This window comes from Zingiber officinale, chromosome 2B (genome assembly GCF_018446385.1).
Source record: "Zingiber officinale cultivar Zhangliang chromosome 2B, Zo_v1.1, whole genome shotgun sequence".
NCBI classification, from domain to species: Eukaryota; Viridiplantae; Streptophyta; class Magnoliopsida; order Zingiberales; family Zingiberaceae; genus Zingiber; species Zingiber officinale.
In genome coordinates, this window is record NC_055989.1 from 6,107,220 (window position 1) to 6,128,159 (window position 20,940).

The 20,940-nt window shown below is 35.3% G+C and overlaps 1 protein-coding gene across 1 annotated transcript; it reads right to left on the bottom strand.

Annotated features, from left to right (window-relative positions):
• Positions 1-5,496: 5,496 nt before the first annotated feature.
• LOC122048121 (oligopeptide transporter 5-like) lies at positions 5,497-20,590 on the bottom strand. Its single transcript, XM_042609725.1, has 10 exons — positions 20,459-20,590; positions 8,155-8,253; positions 7,971-8,103; positions 7,792-7,886; positions 7,609-7,706; positions 6,605-6,863; positions 6,337-6,519; positions 6,055-6,247; positions 5,644-5,733; positions 5,497-5,531 (listed from the first exon to the last, which is right to left on the bottom strand). Exons 1-10 carry the CDS (start codon positions 20,588-20,590, stop codon positions 5,497-5,499), a joined length of 1,317 nt encoding a protein of 438 aa, XP_042465659.1.
• Positions 20,591-20,940: the final 350 nt, after the last annotated feature.

Consider the following 20,940-nt stretch of genomic DNA (forward strand, 5'->3'; position numbering starts at 1 on the left):
TTGCTAGGGAGTGTGATGAGCCTAAAAAGGTAGATCCATTATTGTATTCTTTCCACGAGCAATTTATTGCAAGTACAGTGTTGTTAGTTGATTCGTATCCTTTATGGATTGTAGATTTAGGAGCAACGAATCACGTAGCACGTGATCGAGCTACATATGTGGAGTACCGTCGGGTACCAGCTGGCAACAAATTGATATATATAGGAAACAATGCAAGAATTGAAGTCAAAGGAATTGGCACTTGCAAGCTCAACCTACGTGGTGGTCATACCTTGTTTCAGCATGATGTCCTGCATGCTCCTGAGATTCGACATAATCTGATTTCCGTCATTTGTCTTCTTGATTTAGGTTACAATGTAAACTTTTATAGTCGTTGTGTGGAACTTTGAATTAACTCTATGTTAATTGGGTATAGTTATGTAACAAATGGTTTTATGGTTCTTAATGTAGAACCAAATAATAATTATGGTTGTTTTTCAAACATTGCTCTTACTAGTAATGCTGATGTTAATGATGAAGTTTGGCATGCTAGATTGGGACATACAGGACAAGAACGAATGAATAAATTAGCTAAGGAGGGCCTTTTAGGCACTCATGCTAAGATTAACTTGTCTATATGTGAGCATTGTCTAGCTGGAAAGACGACTAGGAAATCATTTGGTAAGACTATTAGGGATGAATCACCATTGCAATTAATTCATTCGGATATTTGTGGTCCAATGAATATGAAGCCTAGAAATGGGAGTTATTATTTCATTACATTTATTGACGACATCATACGTTTTGGTCATGTGTATTTGATTTCTCATAAATCTGAAACATTGGATTGCTTTATTCGTTACTTGAACGAAGTTGAGAATTAATTGGAACATAAGGTTAAAACCTTACGCACTGACCGTGGAGGTGAATATTTGCCTGATTAATTCAAGACAATATGTAATGAGAAAGGGATTATTAGACAGCTTACTATCCCTGGAACTCCACAGCAAAATGGGGTTGCTGAAAGAAGAAATATGACTCTTCTTGAAATGGTTAGGTTTATGATGACGCAGGCTAATTTGCCAATCTCCTATTGGGGAGATGCATTATTAGTTGCGGCCTATATACTTAACAAAGTGCCTTCAAAGTTAGTTTCATCTACCCCACATGAACGTTGGACAGGCAGAAAGTCGGATTTAAGTAATCTGAGACCTTGGGGGTCAGCTGCCTACGTTTATGATAAGACTCACGAACATGAAAAATTAGGACCTAGAGGTAAGAAGTGTATCTTTATAAGGTACTCTGAGACTTCTAAGGGTTATGTTTTTATTGGTGAGCGACAAGATGGAACTATCTCTGAAATAGAGTCAAGAGATGCTACGTTTTTTAGAAACTGAGTTCCCAACATGAGGTAAAGTTGATAAGACAATTCCTCTATATGAGATAGAGGAGGAGGATAATGTTCCTTTATCAACAGATCAGGAGATGTCTGAATCTAGTCAACCGAGTAGGAGTAATTTGCCACTGAATGAGTCAGTTTTTCAACAGTCTAACCTTCGAAGAAGTAGTCGTCAGATTATTCCTCGGAGAAGGTTTGATATTGAGAATGAGGCATTGATGGTTCTCCCAGTTGATGATGAGGAACCTCAAACAGTTGAGGAAGCTTTGAGATACTTAGTTTGAAAAGAATGGAAAGTTGCAATGGATGAAGAAATGGAGTCAATGAGAAAGAATCAAGTTTGGGATTTAGTTGATCTTCCTTTGGGACGAAGGGCTATTGGGAATAAGTGGATTCTCAAAGTAAAGAGGAAAGCAGATGGATTGATTAATCGATACAAAGCTCGATTAGTTGCAAAAGGATATACCCAAATGGAGGGTATTGACTTTGAAGAGACATTCTCCCCAATTGTGAAGTTTGTGTCAATACGTGTCATCCTAGCTATAGTAGCACAATATAACATGGAATTACATCAGATATATGTAAAAATGACTTTCCTTAATGGTAATCTTGACGAAGAAATCTATATGCTACAACTAGAAGATTATGTTGCTGAAGGCCAAGAGAAAAGAGTATATAGACTTCGGAAGTCTATATATGGGCTAAAGCAAGCGTCAAGACAATGGAACATAAGATTTAATGAAGTAATATTGTCTTATAATTTTGAAATGGTCAATGAGGATCATTGTGTTTACCTAAGAAAGGAAAAAGGAAAGTTTATCATTTTATCATTATATGTTGATGATATGCTAATAGCTGGAAGCGACATAAAGTCTGTGATAGAAGTTAAAGTTGGCTTTCATCATAATTTGACATAATTGATATGGGAGAAGCAAAGTACATCTTAGGAGTGAAGATCGTTAGAGACCGATCAAGAAGGCTCTTGGGTTTGTCTCAAGAAGCTTATATCACTAAGATGCTACAACACTTCAATATGTCAGATTGCAACATTGAACAGACGCCTATAGCGAAAGGTACTGTTTTGAGCAAAAGTATGTATCCTAAGACTTCTGAGGAAATAGTCGAAATGAAGAAGAAATCATATGCCAGTGCTATTGGTAGTTTGATGTACACTATGTTGTGTACTCATCCTAATATAAACTATGGTGTTGGCTTAGTTAGTCGTTTTCCAGTTAAACCCAGGATTAGACACTGGAAAGCGATGAAGAGGATAATTAAATACCTGAAAAGGATAACAAATTATGTATCTATTTTTCAAGGATCAAAGATAAGCCTGAGTGGCTACACAAATGCAGATTGGGCAGGAGACCTTGATGACAGAAAAACTACATCAGACTATACCTTCTTGCTAAATAATAGCGTCATCTCATGGAATAGCAAGAAGTAGGCTTATGTAGCCTTGTCGACATTGGAAGTTGTGTGACTTGCATATTAGTTGTGCGGCTTGCATATTAGTTGTGCAACAATCTGTCTAGTTGAAAAAGGTTCTTAAAGCATTTGAAAATTGCTGAGGACAGTGGGAGTCCTGTTACAGTGTACTGTAACGGCCAAGCTGAGGACCCCAAATATCACAGCAAAAGCAAGCATATAGAATTAAGTATAATTTTGTAAGTGATATTGTGGACAAGAAAATGATGATTCTTGAGTACATCCCTACATGAAATATGCTTGCTGATTCTTTTACTAAGCCATTGACTAAAGAGTTATTTCATGGACATGTGAAGTCTTTGGGACTTCGAAGAATGTAACTAATTGTAAAGACATTTTGATAAATGAAAAATGTCATGATCTATTCAGTATATATATCTTTGTTACATTCGAATAAAAGTCTCGATAAGCATGTTGGCAGATTGAGATTGGTCCACTCACATGGACAATCATCTCTATTTGTTAAGTACAAATAGAGGTAAGACCGTTGCTTATGGGACAACTTATGTAGCTGTGAATAGAGACATACTCATAAGTTAAGGTGACCTTGATAAGTGTGTCAAGATGAGATCATTTGTGTAATGATTGGAGTAAATGCACCCACCATTTACTGAATCTGCTTAAAGGCCAGATTAGAATTCATATGTTGAATTCAGGATTAGACATTAGGTATGTCTAGATCGAAATATGTACGATGTTAAATTTGGGAAAAATATACGCTCTTTTTAGTAAAGAGAATAACATGGTAGCATGTGATTCATACCACATATGCTATGGTGACAAGAAGGGTAGTAGGAGAATGGATCCCTACTTCTCTACTATGTGAGACCCTTGAGATTATAAGTTAATCTCAATCTTACCCTAAGTGACTATTTAGCTGTCTACTTGAAGTTTTAATCAGTGTCTGCTACTTTAGCATGTTTCCTATTGACTATGGATGATTCAGTTTATGGAGCATAACTAGGAAAGCGACTGATTAGAATAAATAGATTCTAGCTAAAAAGGAAGATTAAGATTGATTTACATCTGTGACATTTATTCACTGGTACCAGTTACATTTTTAGTTCAGTACATAAAATGTAATTGTGAATAATTTGTTTGATTGAAGATGTTGAACATGCTCTTGACATATGGTCAATATGAGGGATTAGAGATGCTCATAATGATGTAAATAATTTAATCTGGGATAAAGACAAGTCATTTATGTCTCTGATTCGTTCTATTGAGCAGCTAAGTAAGGCGTGACAATCTTCTTAGCAGTTGAATGCTCAATGTGCTTGCTGTCGCACGAACCATTTTCCCTAATGTATGGAATGAATGTTCTTATTTGGTTTTTGTGACTAATTTTGCTCTGGTCTTCGTGACTTGATCCTCATAAAGTCTACGTGACTTATTTGGTCATTGTGACTAATTTTGCTCTGGTCTTCGTGACATGATCACCTTGTAGTCTATGTGACCATATAACCTTATGGATTGACTTGGACGAGTGGGAGATGTTGGGCGTTACAGGAGATGAAGGGAAACGGAGTCCTTTCGTCTCTCTCGTTGCTGCAAACTACTGCAAACGCCAAGGAGACAAAGGGGTGACCTTTCCCCTTCGTCTTCCTTAGTGTTCTTATAAAGGTGCGTCCAAGCCTTTGAGAAGAGGAAGAGGGTGTAGAGGTTTTGGAAAGGTGATCAAATAGGAGCGCAGCGAAGTGTGAGGTGATCAGCGAGCAAAGGTGAACGTCTAGAGGCTGAGATATGACTCGTGAACTTTGAAGTGCTTTCCGGTTGCCCCGTGATCGTGCTTCCGACAGTGACAGCCTCTTTGTCGACCGACGTCTTCATTTGCGATTTTTTTGAGAGATTACTGTGAGTGGTTACCACTTTCGTTTCGTTTTATTTCATGCTCTCAAAAAGACCAACATGTATGAATTTCAAAGCGATTAACATTTAGACGATCAAAGAATTAAAATTTTAACAGATTTATTCTAATGAGAATAACAAAGAATTGTCATAAGAAATTGAAGGCATGCATCGAGTAAGAAATTATTAAAAAGAAAAAGAAATTGGGATCGTAATATATGATTGTATTTATCTCAAGACGATATAATATTTATTTATCTTAGTAGTAATTGTATTCTTCTTTTGGATTTAGAAATTAATTATTTTTAATATTTTTGAAATTTGAGAGTATTTATTGTAAAGTAATATGTAGAATTAAAGAGCAAGGACAACATTAAAGGAATCAATTAAGAAAATGTAATTTTGACAGTTCGATACTAAGCTCAGTATTCGGTTTCAAAAAAATGACGTTTATTATTCTGATGCATGAATTTTGTTAATTGCTACTGAGTTTGAGCCAGCCAGGTATGGGCCAATTGAGCTAGAATTTGCACTGCAATCAATTTATGTCCGAGCTAGGATTTAACACGGTACATAAGGCCGACCAATTTTGATAGTTGCATTATATTATTTATACCTGGCTCAAAGTTGGAGGCTCAAAATGATTTTTTAAAAAATTATGTGTGAGGATGATGTTTAATTAAAATATTTATCTATGAACTATTTCTTTATAAAATTAGTAAAATTATTATGCCTTTAAATAGAATGCGCCTTAATGGAAATAGTAATATATAAATTTAAAGCTACGGTGAAATGAAAATTTTACCAAAAACAGTTGCTAAAGAAAACAAAATCGACAACTGTCAGATTAAACAAAGTAATAAAATTAAAAAAACACACTTGAATATTTGAATTTAATAACAAATATGGTCAATGGATTATGGGACAACCTTCAACAATAATATCAGCTATTGTGGGACATTTTGCCAATGGACAATGATCACCTAATTCTATTCCCCACCAGTTCACTCCATATATGTCTTGAAATTGAAGAGAGATGCTAACCAAAATAGCAAAAATTGCAGAACCCGCGTCAAGTCCAGCAGACAATATATAATTATATTTTGTCCACCATTCTTTATGTTTATGATAGATGAAGTAGTTGAAGAGTATGCCAACAATAAACCAACTCGAATAACTCACGGTCCCACCATAAGGTATGAGAATAGAGGCATGAAATATAATTTGAAAGTTAATGAGTCTAATCCATTTCTTTTCAGGGTACTTGTGCGATAATAACCAAATGAGAATTGGTAGGAAGAAGCCAATAAGAGCAAAGATGAAGACTACCGAGTACATACCATTGGGATAGAACATCTTACTAGGTCCGACAAGTCCCCATGTTACCCCAGAGATGTATGTTACTCTCTCAGTAGGACATGTCCAAGGACTTCCCTTCGGAAGCAATTCTGGTTGACAAATATTATCTATTGAATGGAGTATCCACCATGCTACGCCAAAATCAGTGAAGCATGAAATCACCGTGCTTAGAATCTGTGAATAAACTCATTTTGTATATAATTAATGATGAATAAAATCAAGCATCCATGATATGAAAGAATTAAGATAGTGAATAAACTTACCATGATATGAAATAAGATTTTTGGAGGAATCTTGGCGTAGTGTGATAATTTGAAGTTATATATAACAGATGATGCCAAAAGGTGAGCCTCTGATGCGTATAATTTGAAAGCCAAGTTGGCTATAGGTTTGCCTGGATTCATATATCCAATGATGGTTTCTAGTAACAGATCTAATGAGAATCCCTACGTGTCAAACAAAGTTATTCGTAAGTTAAATTATGGGTTCGACCGGATCAACAAATAATTCATTGTAAAGATGAGTGCGCACCAGACCACTAATTGCTTGGAGTACAGTTTCCATTGGAAGGAACACAAGCACCAGAGCGCATGCCAATAAAATCTCCCAATAACGAAGTTGAATTTGACCTCCAAAACCTTCACAGACTAGAATTGCCATTCCGATCATTGGGAAAAATATGATGTAAAACCACCATCGAGGAACAGATTCATAGTTTTGCTTCATTAGCCTTGAATGCACATCTTGCTCGTCATCTTTATATGCCTTCTTAAACTGCTGCCAAAGTGACCTGCAGATAGATCACTGAACCAATTAATCTAATTAAGATTATGCATACATCAACTACGTACAATGTTACAAAATGAGTACATACCTCCCATTAAAAAGAGCAATCTGAGAAATAGAGGATGTGTACTGAGCGAAACTAAACCCGTAACTATAAATTAGTGACGTAGTGAAGTATACCTTTGAGTATTTATCATAGGCTTCTTGATTTAACGAGAGAGTATTTGAATCTAGAATTCTAGAGATATTGTATTTGTGGCCGGTAGAATCATAGATATTGGTCGAAACCATTGGAAATTTCCTTGCCTCAAATGCATTACTCCAATAAGAGAAGGGTAAGATAATGTATGCAACTACAATATATCCAAACAACATATTGAATATCACAAATGAAGGAACGACCAAAGGACTTCCTATGAAACTTGTCGTCATCATCCAATCGAGTGAAAATGATCCAATGCCTAGCCCATTCATCCCGGAGCCAATTTGTTGTGCAGTGATCGAATCCTTCCATATCCAACACACAAATGAGAGAGCAGAAATAGACGGGAAGAAATAAAAAGGGATGATATTATAAGCGAAAATAGCAGCAGTGGCAATACAAAAGAATTGATAACGTGATAACCCTCCCTTAGGCCTCTTATCCTGCTCATGTAATGCCCTGATAAATATAAATAAAAAATTACACATCGTTTTTATTTCATCCTATGTTTTATAATTCATTAGGAAAAATAAATTAATTAACATACCTGTAGAACGAGATATTGGCAATTACATTGGGCCACCACATATATGCTGAATCCACAAAAACTTTTAGAAACAAACCAGCAAATCCGAAACCTAAAAACTGCATAAATTGAGTGTAAAATATACGATCACTTCTCTTCTTTTATATATATATATATATATATATATGATAACAAACTTGGTACCTGAGTTGATATAACCAAGAGTAAAGCGGGCAAAATATGAATTTCTCTATGGTAAAAGATCTTAGCTATGCTAATGTTGAGAAATCCTGAGCTGCCTATTGAATTGACAAATATGGACATGGTGATATGTTCTTTGACGTTGAAAGAGCATGGATTCAGCGAAAAACTCCATCTTGTACCCGGAATCCTAACAACTTTATTTGGCAAAACCTTGGCCAACATATTACCTCCACTGAACATGAAGATGTCGAAACAAACTGATGATATGTAAACGAATGGCTGCCTGAAATAACCAATTCGAACCAACACCGACTGCAAGATGCAAAGTGGAACACCGAGAATCCACATACGAAATGTTAACACCTGCAACGTTGGATCATCTATGGGAGGAACTGTTAGTCGCACTTGTTCGATCGGCGAGTCATCCTCCATTTTCCTATCACCTTGCAAATACTTGACACACTTAAATATTCATGAAAAATGGATTAATCGATACAAGAAAAAGTTATAGGAAATAATTTGTTGAAAATTTTACTTCTAAAATGTTAATGTGAGTGATTGATAAAAGTCACGAAGGAAAGAGATTAACGCCCTTTATTTAATTTTAAAAGTCACGAAGGAAAGATATTAACGCCCTTTATTTAATTTTAAAAGTCACGAAGGAAAGATATTAACGCCCTTTATTTAATTTTAAAAGTCACGAAGGAAAGAGATTAACGCCTTTAATTTTCTTCCATTAAAGTTTTCATGATCATATATGCAAAATTTTAACCTTTTAAATGTCTCTGTCAGATATAATTATTCCTATTATATGAGTTTATTTTGTAAGTTGTACATTACGATCTGAACTCTTTAAAGTGATCTAACTTATGTCTAATGAATTTTGGATAATTGGATATGGATCTCATATGTGTAGAACTTATAGTCCCGCATCTATTATCATTTATGGGCTGATAATAGATGTACATTATATAATGGGTTGTTCTCAGAGGATTAGAGTAATCTTGAGACGTCTCTTTGTTCCCTATTGACAAAGAAAATTCGGCGTCATCAACCTAACTCCTTCGGAAGACTTACCTTTCGATATGACTCTTCAATCAGGTTCTTTATCATTATGTTTATGTATTATTTACTTTTTCTTATATCATGTTCTCGATAAAACGAAGATCCATGCTCATATGTTCTTGTTTTTCCTATACAAATTCTTATTTTGATTATCTAAAATTCATGCGGCTTAGATTTTTATGAGAACCATCAATTAGTATCAGAGCCACCGGTTTCTGTTTCATCGTTTTCATTGGCAATAAAGTTTAAATTTTTCATTGATTTATTGTTTGTATGTTAGATTAAGTTTTCCTAATATAATACAATTATTTGATCGTCAAAATCTTTTGTATAGAAAATTTAAGAAAAGTTTGATCTTTCATTAGTAATGATTTAATAGATTGATTTGGTCGACCAATCGATTACCAAACCTAAAACATCTAATAGAATCATAGAAATTGATTAAACATTTTTCTTAAATAATTTATCAGTCTTAAACTCGTGATTATGTTAATTATCAATCGATTAAAATTAATTTTAATCAATTGATTATTTACTGTTTGAATTAAGTTTTTTTAATCGATTTGATTAAGTTCACTGTTATTCGATTAAAAAAAACGGATTCAACGAAACAATGTTTCAATAAAAAAAAACACGGTTTCAAAATAATACTATTTCAAAAAAAAAATTGAAACAGTACCAAAAAATTATTTTTTAAATGGTATTGTACTGTTTCATGCGTAAAGAATATATATATATATATATATATGTTTTTTTGAAACACTTGTTTCAAATTGAATCTTCTATGAACAGTAAATTAATTAATTAATTATTATTAAATAGTACTATTTAATTATAAAATTTAAAAAAACTTGAGTACTATATATATAATTATGTAGTCGCATGTAATACTCTTTCAAATCGATTAGAATAATCGATTGAAACACACCAATCGATTATTATAACGTATCAATCGATCAATATGTCTAATTTTATGTCGTTAAGACTGATTAAGTAATATCTGTTCGAATTAAGTTTCTAGTATTTTCTTGGATCTATCTGCACAACGTGCTACTAAGTTGAACTAATGTGTCGGCCCAAAGGAAGACATCTTAGCTAGGTTTAGTACATTTTGTATTGGTAGAGGTATATCTATGCTAAAAGTAATCGGTCCAAAGGAAGGTTACTTTTATGCCAAATATATGCATAAGGTAGTTTATAACTATAGAACAAAATATTATTTTGTTTAAATCATGCACAAAATATATTGACCCAAAGGAAGACATATTATGTGGCCGATTAAGGTTGTTGTAAGCTATGAATCAAAATATAACTCATATAAAGTATCATATTATGTGCACAATGGGTAGACAGGCCCAAAGGAAGACACATTGTATGACCAATTAAAGTTTGAGTTATATTAGAGAGTATCGCTAACAAATAATGTGTCGGCCCAAAGGAAAGCGCATTATGTTGTACTTGGTATCTCATAAAGAGCCCATTTATATGCATTTAAAATTTTATTTTATTTGCATAATTTTTTATTACTTATATGTTCTTGGTTTTAGTTAAATCGTAAGCTTAAATAAATTCTTTTTTTTTAATTTCAATACAATTTGTAACTGTCAGTATTAATAACATCCTAACACTAACTGGTTCAAATTTTGCTGAATGGAAAGAATACGTAACCGTAGTCTTAGGCTGCATGGATTTAGACTATGCATTAAGGAATGATCGTCTCGCACCTCTGACCAATGTTAGCACTATAGAGCAGAGAGCTGAAGTTTAGCTATGGGAGAAATCAAATCGCATGTGTTTGAGTATCATGAAGTTTCCATACCGGTACTAATAAAGGGCTCAATAACGGAGGGAGAAGATGCTAAGAATTTCCTAAACCAATTAGCAGACCGATTCACCTCAAATGAAAAGGTCGAGCACACTTCTTACGAAGTTGGTAAGCATGCGGTATAATGATAAAGGAAACATAAGAGAGTACATTATGGAGATGTCTAATATAGCGACAAGTCTGAAAACACTAAAACTCGATATGTCTGAGGGTATGTTAGTGCATTTCGTCTTGATGTCTCTTCTTGCATGGTTCACTTCTTTTAAGATATCGTATAATACTCAAAAGAAAAAGTGGACATTGAATGAACTTATTGCCCAATATGTGCAAGAGGAGGGGAGACTAAAGATTGAGATATCTGAGAGTACTCACTTAGCATCTAGTTCTCAAAGTATGAACAAGAAACGAAAGAGGATCAATAACAAAGGAAAAGGAAAACAAATTGCAGATTCCGGAGGCAATGACCATAAGGAGCACAAGAAGCAGGATAAGGAATCCACTTGTTTATTTTACAAGAAGAAATGTCATATGAAGAAAGACTACCTCAAGTACGCCAACTGGCGTGTAAAGAAAGGTAAACTTCTCAACTTTGTTAATTCGGAAGTCAATCTAACTATTGTATCCACTGACACTTGGTGGATAGATACCAGTGCTACTACTCACATAAGTATCACTATGCAGGGTTGTCTCAGGAGCCGACTTCCGCTTGATGGTGAAAGATACATCTATACAGGAAATGAAAAGAAGGCTAAAGTCGAGTCGATTGATGTTTTTATACTTTGTTTAGGAACCGATGTTTTTTCAGGATTTAGAAAATGCATTTATTGGTCCATCTTTTCGACAGAATTTAATTTCAATTTCTTGTTTGGACAAATCAAGTTATTCTTGTTCATTTAGAAATGTAATTTTTAGTATTTTCTTTAATTCAGTGTTGTTTGGCAATGATTCCTTGGTTGATAAATTTTATAAATTGAACACCTTTACTCCTACAGTTGACAACGTGATAATGCATAGTATAGGTATGAGACGTAAATTGACTAACGAGAATTCTTCCATGTTGTGGCATAGGCATTTAGGACATATATCAAAACAACACCTAGAAAGGTTAATATCACATGGAATTCTTGATTTCCTTGATATGTCAGACTTTGATGTCTACATAGAGTGTCTCAAGGGGAAGACTACTAACAAAAGGAATAAGGGGGCTAGCCATTGTAGTGATATTTTGGAGTTAATACATACGGATATTTGTGCACTATTCCCTAAGGTATCTTGGAATGAACACACATATTTTATTAGCTTCATAAATGACTATTCTAGATTTGGCTATTTGTACCTCATTCATGAGAAATCGTAATCTTTGGACATGTTCAAAATTTTCAAAGCCGAAGTTGAACTTCAACTAGGTAAGAAAATTTAAGCTGTCTGATCTAACCGTGGAGGTGAATATTACGGTTGATATGATAGATCAGGTGAACAACGCCCAAGACCATTTACGAATTACCTTGTTGATTGTGGAATTGTGCCTCAGTATACCATGCCTGGTACACCCAGTTAGAATGGTGTAGCTGAGCATCGCAATCGAACCCTAAAAGATATGGTAAGAAGTATGATGACTTTCACTTCTCTATCAGAGTCCTTGTGGAGGTGAAACACTCAAAATTGCAGTTTACCTACTTAATAGAGTACCTAGTAAGACAGTAACTAAAACCTCATTCGAGATGTGGACGGGTAAGAAGCCTAGCATTAGGAACTTACACGTCTGGGGTTGTCCAGGTGAAGTTAGGCCTTACAAGCCTAATGAAAAGAAACTGGGCTTGAGAACGGTTAGCTGTAATTTTGTAGGATACTCTGAGAAGTCAAGAGGGTATAAATTTTATGATCCCTCTAATAGATCCTTCTTTGAAACAGGAAATGTCGAGTTCATTGAGGACAATGGGAGGATAAAATCCAGGAAATATCTTTTAAGGAATCCGTTGGCAATCCTCCTGTGGTTACTACTAGTGCGATCAGTAGAGGTATGTTTACCATACCGCACATTATGGATCCAGTAAGCGTAGTGAACCAAGATATTCCCATGATATCTCCAATGCAATTGGAGGAATCTGCCACTAAAATTGAAGTATTGCCTCATATTGATGAGCAAGTACCTCAACCACCTCAAACACAAGTGCCTTTAAGGCGATCCACAAGGGAACGGAGAAGCACGAATTCTCGTGATTATGTTTATCTCCAAGAGCATGATTTTGATATAGGGTTGGAGAGTGATCCTACATTTTTCCAAGAAGTCAAACAATGCTATGATCCTGAAAGGTGGATTAACGCCATGCAAAAAGAGTTGAAGTCTATGGCGGACAATGACGTTTGGGAACTTGTCGAATTGCCTGAAGGAAAGAAGTCTGTTGGCTGTAAATGGATATTTAAAACCAAGCGGGATTCAAGGGGTAATGTCGAAAATTATAAGGCTCATCTTGTTGCCAAGGGATTCACTCAGAAAGAAGACATTGATTACAAGGAGACTTTCTCACCCGTGTCGACGAAAGACTCCCTTAGGGTAATCATGACACTTGTAGCTCATTATGATTTGGAGCTACATCAAATGGACGTAAACACTGCATTCCTCAATGGAGACATAGAGGAGTCTATATATATGGTGCAACCAGAGAACTTTGACTGTAAAGACTTAAAGCACCTAATATGTAGATTAAAGAAGTTCATTTATGGTTTAAAGTAGGCGTCTCATCAGTGGCACCAGAAATTTGATCAAGTGGTTACCTCATTTGAATTTAAAGAGAACCCCATTGATCAGTGCATATATGTCAAGTTCAGTGGGAGCAACTTTGTTATACTTGTTTTGTATGTGGATGATATATTGCTTGCCAGTAATAATAAGGATATGTTGCTTCAAACCAAGTCATTTCTATCTGGTAATTTTGAAATAAAAGATCTTGGAGAAGCATCCTTTGTTTTAGGCATACAGATTTATCGTAATCGTTCAAGAGACATTCTTGAACTTTTACAATAGGCATATATTGAAAAGGTGCTTGTAAGGTATAGTATGCAGAACTGTACACCCGGTGATACACCTGTGTCAAGAGGTGACAAGTTTAGCTTGTAGCAGTGTCCACGGCTTGAACTTGAAATAAAGGAGATGGAGTAATTCTCATATGCGTTAGCAGTGGGATTGTTAGAGTGTATACTGAAAGCCTAAGCTTTTGTAAACATTTATTTTGAATAAAGAATCACATTTGGTCAAATTGTCTACATTTAGTTGTAGTTGTTCAATTAATTTATATTGTAGACAACATCATCGTGACGTCGCGAGTGGTCAATGATAAAATGCAGAAGACTAAGACCCTATAGAGGACATAGTCCTGGACTCGAAGGGAGACATACCTAAACTGGGTAAAAGTGGGTACTCGCTCTCCCTAAAAAAAATATGAATAAATCGTGTCATGAGTAATATGCGAGTAAGGATCACCAAATGGTAGGTCCCTAGGAGGATAACACTGAAAAGTGCATGTAGATGGTCGTAGACCTAAAGAGGTCCGGATGATGGTAGGAGATAGCGTGACATCAGTACCAGCTACCCTACTAGTATATGTAAGGTCATCTACTCTAACTAGGTTGTTGTATAGTTCAACACATAAACCTATGTTAACTGAACTGGTACAATAAACTAGCTGCTACAATCTGTAGTAGTCAATGACCTCTACAGCTGGGATGCAAGAGAGCATACAAAATTGTCTATCTATACACCTAGTCCATATAGGCATATAGATGGTAGAGTCAAACTTAATCCTAAGTTCTTCAGTAGGAAACCTAGGATCAGTACTAGCAATAGAGGGCCCAACACCAAATCTAGAACGTTTCCTAATTTATCAAAGAAAACTAAACTAAGTATAAAATATTAAAATAAAGTAATTTAGAAACTTGGGAAAGGAAGTAAAATTTATCGAGCCATCGTTAATGAAGATAATAGAAATGACGACCTCGGTTGTTTTGCAGCGGCGTAATAACTGTAGGAGGAAGTAAAATTTTAAATTTGATCCCTCTTGCGTTAAAGCTTAGTGAGAGCCTTTGTAAGAGTGGTAAGGAGAGGTGCAGAGAATTGGGGGGGAGGGTCGCCTGCCACCCCTTTTATAGGGAGGTCCAGGCGATCAGATCACCTTCAAGCGCCTCGAGCAGAGTGCTAGGGTGGGGCACTCGGAAGTGCTTCCAGGCGTCCGGAAGGTAATATCAGGGGTGCCCGACCCTAGTTTATGACCAAGTTATTATTATTATTATTATTATTATTATTATTATTATTATTATTAAGTTAAATGATTTTTTAAATTTTTAAAATAATTTTCAAAATAATTTTTTTAAGTTAAAATAATTTTTTTTTCATTTAAATAATTTTTTAAGTTAAAATAATTTTTAAATTGATTTATGTTTTAATTTTTAAAATATTATTTTAAGTTAAAATAAATTTTTAAATATTTTTTTAAGTTAAAATAATTTTTATAATAATTTTTTTAAGTTAAAATAATTTTTAAAATATTTTTTAAGTTAAAATAATTTTTTTAAAAAAATTAAATTAAAATAATTTAAATTAAAAACATTTTTAAAATATTTTTTTAAGTTAAAATAATTTTTTTAAGTTAAAATTATTTTTAAAATAATTTAAGTTAAAATAAATTTTAAAATAATTTTTTTAAAGTTAAAATAATTTTTAAAATAAGTTTTTAAGTTAAAAGAATTTTTTTAATTAAAATAATTTTTAAAATATCTTTTCAGTTAAAATAATTTTTAAAATATTTTTTTTAAAGTTAAAATAATTTTTAAAATAATTTTTTTAGTTAAATATATATTTTTAAAAAATGGTTATAATAATTTTTAAAATAATTTAATTTAAAATATTTTTTTTAAAGTTAAAATAATTTTTTTAAAGTTAAAATAATTTTTTTAAAGTTAAAATAATTTTTTAAATAATTTTTTAATGTTAATTTTAAATTTAATTTAAATTTAATTTATTTTAATTTGATTATTTAATTTGAATTTAATTTAAATTGAATTGAATTTAAATCTAATTTAATTTGAATTTAATTTTATTAAATTAATTTGAATTTAATTTAAATCTAATTTAATTTAATTATTTAATTTGAATTTAAATTTAATTTAATTTGATTATTTAATTTGAATTTAATTTAATTTAATTTGGATTTGAATTTAAATTTAAATTTAATTTCCTTAGTCACATCACCTGATCTAAGTTTTTAATCAAGGAATCCTATAATTTTGTGAGATGAGTTAAGTTCAATTTTAGGATTTGATTTAGTTTGCTTGGAGGAACCTGCAAAAAGAGCAACACCTTTCTCAGTCCTGGCGTTAGTTTGCTCGTGTAGCTCAAGTTCACAAAATAGCTCATCTAACTTTAACTTTGAAAGATTCTTCGAAATCTTGTAGGCATCCATGATGGATGCCCATAATGCATTTCGAGGAAACACATTTAGGACGTTCCTTATTAAATCGTGGTTCTCCATTTGGTGGCCGATAGCATGGAGCCCGTTGAGGATATCTTTTATTCTTGCATGGAGTTGGCTTGCCGTTTCTCCTTCCTGTATTTTAATATTAAATAATTTATTTAAGAAAAGATCTCGTTTAGTTACCTTGGCGTCGTTAGTTCCCTTGTATAGTTCGACGAGCTTGTCCCATAGTTCCTTTGCATTTTCATGTGGGCCAACGCGGTTTAGTTCCTCCTTTGTCAACCCGCACTGGAGGGTGTTGAGAGCTTTGAAGTCTACTTCGGTTTTCTTTTTCATCTATGGGTTCCACTATTCTGGGTCCATCGGATTTTCAGAGTTGTCGACTAGAGCCTTGTAGCTACAGGTGACGCTGAACCACTGGTCGAAGTCGGTCTTTAAGTAGACCTCCATTCGTTTCTTCCAATATGGGAATTCATTGCTGTTGAATAGAGGGGGACGGGCGGTGTTGTATCCTTCGTTCAGGGCCATTAATTCTGCACGCAAGGAGAGAAAGGATAATTGGATCCCAAGACTTGGTCTTGGATTAGTAGTGCGAGATAAAATTTAGAAAAGTTTAAAACTGAATTAGTGTTGCACCAGTTCAGTTTAATTTGTTACGAGAAAATTTTTTCAAAGAGGCAATTATACCAATTTGGATTATGACTTAAAATCGAAAAGAAAAAAAATATTCACCCCCTTTGTCTGATTGGTGGTTGCACCATATCAGAGCGGTACCTGCTATGATACCACTTGTTCGATCGTAGAGTTCGCTAGAGGGGGGGTGAATAATGATAAAAAATTCATGGCACAGTCAAGTCGAGTACGCAATGAAAATAAGAAAGACACAATGCTAACAATACCAATTTTATTTGGTTCGGAGCCTTCGTCGACTCCTACTCCAAGACCCGCACTCGTCGAGTGCTTGTGTTGGGCAATTCACTAGTAGTTCCCAAAAAGGATTACAACAATAAGAACAAGAATTATTAAAAGAAATACCAACAACAATTTAAAAGAACTTGAGCCACAAGTTGTTGGAGAAGCTTCACAGCATCGCAGGAGCTGAGCACAACAGAGCAGTCGTAGAAAGAAGTTGTAGTCAAGCTCTGGTGGAGGCCTTCTTTTATAGGAGTGCTCCAGGCCCCGGATCCATTCCGGGTGCCTGGACCGTGACATCATCCAACCAATCGACGCGCTCCTAGCTGGCAAGGATAGAATTTGCCTTTCGGGAGCTCGGACAAACTCCGGGTGCTCGGATCCCTTCCGAGCGCCCGGACCACCATTTTCCAGAAAATTATTTTCCTGTAAGAAAATATTAGTCCGAGGTAAAATAAAAATTATACTACTCTACAAAATAATGCGTTATCACAATTATATTCAAACAGAGTAGTAATTAAATTATGTCTCCCCGAGACTAGAATCTAGTCACGATCTCAACTTAGATTTTCTAAATGGTTCTAAGTTGGATCGACACCTAAGTTCCCTGACTGGGAATGCGTCCTCACCAAGTCACTCCCCTCCAGTGACTTATCTTAACTTACTTGCCAGACATCCGGTCAGTCTGTCAACCTCTCTGGACTTCGCGCTAGCTATCTGGTCATCCCGTTGACCTAGCTGGACTTCGTGCCAGCTATCCAATCAGCCCGTCGACCTAGCTGGGCTTCGTGCCAGCTATCCGATCAGCCCGTCGACCAAGCTGGGTTTCGTGCCAGCTAATCGGTCTGCCCGTCGACCTAGTTGGGCTTCGTGCCAGCTATCCGTTCGCCCGTCAACCTACCTGGACTTCATGCCAACTATCTTGTCGGCTCGTCAACTCGTCGACTTCACTGGACTTCACATCAACTATCCAATCGACCCGTCGACCTAGCTGGATTTCTCCTGCACACTCAGTTAAAGTGTTAGATGACAACAAATCTAACTTAACCTACTTTGTCATTCATCAAAACCTGAGTTAGACCGTTAGTGCTAACCGCACCAACATAAGCATCTCCCAATTAATGGCTGGCCTTCACTGGGAAAATGAATCGTTGAAGGTGAGACGGCTCGAGACCTGGCTCGTGCAGAGGCCGAAAGGATAGCGACGCTAGAAGCTACCCTGCGAACAAATGCCACCAAACTTAAATCTGAGAGCCTGAGGCTTGTCAATATCTTGGCTGAGTTGGATGCCAAGAGTGAGGAAATCATGAGCCTCTCCTCGCAACTCTAGGTTCTTCAGTCAAACTGAGCCTCTCTGCAAGTAGTTATGGCTACTAAAAAGAATGAGCTATCAACCCATGCAGACCGGGAAGCGACCCTTCAAGAGAAAGTGGATGCGACTCAAGCCACCCTTTAATCTTTGTAGGCAGAACTTGCAGCGGCGAGGGTTGAGGCTATAACTATTGGATTGAATTGGCCGGTTAGAAGGGAGGTTGGATAGCCCTGCAAAAGTAAAAGAAAACTACCCTTCTCGAACACTCAAAATAACACTTGCATAAAATAAATAAAAAGAAAATAATAAAAGGAAGAGACATCTGATTTGACTTGGTTACAACCGGGGAGGTTGTTAATCCAAGGAATGTGTCATACTAGTATCTCCTTTAGGCGGAGAAGCCTCTTAAAGCAATGACACACAGAAAAATAGAAGCTAAACTCTAAAGAAAGCGTACAAGTGTTGGAAATGCTAATTGCTTGAGTTGATTGAAAGCTTCTGGACCAAGGCTGTATTTATAGCCTCGGTCAGGGCGCCTGAAAGGTGTCCAGGAGCCTGGGAGGGGATAAAATTTTATCCCCTTCGCAACGAATTGCGTTTGACCGTGATCCGGTCAAAACTTGATTCCTAGCGCCCGAAATGGTTCCGGGCACCCAGACCACTAAAGTCAACACAATTGACTTTTGGTCCGGGCCCTCTGCTCCAGTGCTGCTCGTCTCAGTCCGAGTCTTCCGCTCTGGCTCCGCTCGCTTGGGTGATTTCAGCCAACCGAAATAAGGTTCACCCAAACCCAATTCAGCCTTCTCGAGCAACCTTCCGCTCCGACTTCTCGTCCCTCGGAAACACCGCGCGTCTCCTTCTCGTCCGCCCGCATACTTTTCTGCAACATCTCGTACCTCAGACACACAGAGCCCGTCAGCTCTCTCTTGTGCCGTCCTTCTCACTAACTGTGTCTTTTGCTCGACTCCCTATGCTCCTAAGTTCCTGCACACTTAGACACAAGGTTAAAAACACAACAGGACATAACTTAACTTATTGATCACATCAAAACAACCTTGGAGTTCCAACAATCTCCCCCTTTTTGATGTAAGCAACCCAAGTTAAGCTATGGTAAATAGACATAAAAACAAAATATCTAATATTGCAATAATGTGCAAAAAGATAGAAAAATTAGTCTACCTCCTCCTAGACTTATACTTTTCCTTCTCCCCCTTTGATCACATAAAAAATGGGGTTCCAAGAACAATCTAAGGGTTAAAATTTAGAAAATTTTGAAAATTATTTCAATGATTTTTAGAAAACATATTTAAGTGAAAGAAAATCTCAAAGAAAATTTCAAGGTTAAAAAATAATCTAAGTTAGACAATTTTGCATGAATAAATATTTTGAAAAATTTCTAAGTTTTTGCAATCAAAATTATTTTTGAGAATTTTCTAAGAAGAAAACTTAAGAAAGAAATTTTTTTTAAATAAAAAAATAATAATTTTTTTAATTTCCAAAAAAATATTTAAAAATTTTGTAAAGCATTATTTAATTTTAACTTTAATGCTTTATAAGAAAGTTAATTAAACATTTCATTTCAATATTTTGGCTTCCAGGCAGTGGCGAACCACTAGGCCTTCTTAGTTATTAGAGCAACAACCACTTTCTTAGATAAAGCCTCATAAAAAAATTAATTGTTTAATTTTCTCGTTGAAAGCGCTAAATCTAATTAATAGTTCAAGTCAAACAAGACATTGGAACCCAATATAGGTTCCAGCCTATTGGATTAACTAAAAATTTCTTAGGGACATACCTTTTTGAAATATTTCTAATTTATCCCTGGTGATATCTAAAATACCAATTTAAATTGTTGTATTTTCTAAAATTTATATTATGGGAACATGCACGATTTTATAAAGAATCTATTTGTCTTTTGAAATTTTCATTTTCTAACTTTAATTTGTCTAACTCTTCTAATGGGAAAGACTTAGCTAGAATTACTTTTAAAATTTTAATTTCCTTTTCTAACTTGCAACAGCCTTTAGTTAGCAATTTAACAAACTTAAAGAGTTTATCGGGAGGAAGAGAACGTACCTGACTTACCTTGTCGATGTCGTTATCCATGTTTCCCCCTAAACTGTTGCTTTCTTTCGATGTAGCTCCCCCTTCATCGATGCTCTCGATGCTCATTTCGGCCGAGCTTGAATCATAGTCCTCGTCTTGATGACTTGCCATTAATGTAAGTATGGAGAAAGCCTTAATTTTCGATTAAGAAGTAGAACCATTTTCAGCATAGTAAATCTGAGAACTGTGACGAAATATACCTTCTGCTGCCTATAGTTCTGTCAGAAGTTCCGCCAACGTATACTCTCTTTTGTTCATGTTATAGTTCAGGCGGAACTGCTCAAAACTTCTGGATAGCATTTGGAGAATTATATCGACCTGGGTTTCCCCATCGATTTCTCCTCAAAGGACTTGTATTTTGTTCAGATAAGCCATCATTTTAAGGATATAATCCCTTACGGGTGTTCCCTCAGACATGGTGGCTGTAATTGTAACAACCCAAATTTCCTCATTTCGAGTCC

Bases quoted from the DNA above. Each gene is read 5' to 3' on its own strand.
- LOC122048121 (XM_042609725.1), bottom strand. From the start codon at position 20,590: ATGGCAAGTCATCAAGACGAGGACTATGATTCAAGCTCGGCCGAAATG. The intron at 8,254-20,458 runs GTAAGTCAGGTA...TGAATATTTAAG, and splicing joins TGGATAACGACATCGACAAG to TGTGTCAAGTATTTGCAAGG. The intron at 5,532-5,643 runs GTTGTCCCATAA...TGTTTTCTTTAG, and splicing joins AGCTGATATTATTGTTGAAG to CAACTGTTTTTGGTAAAATT.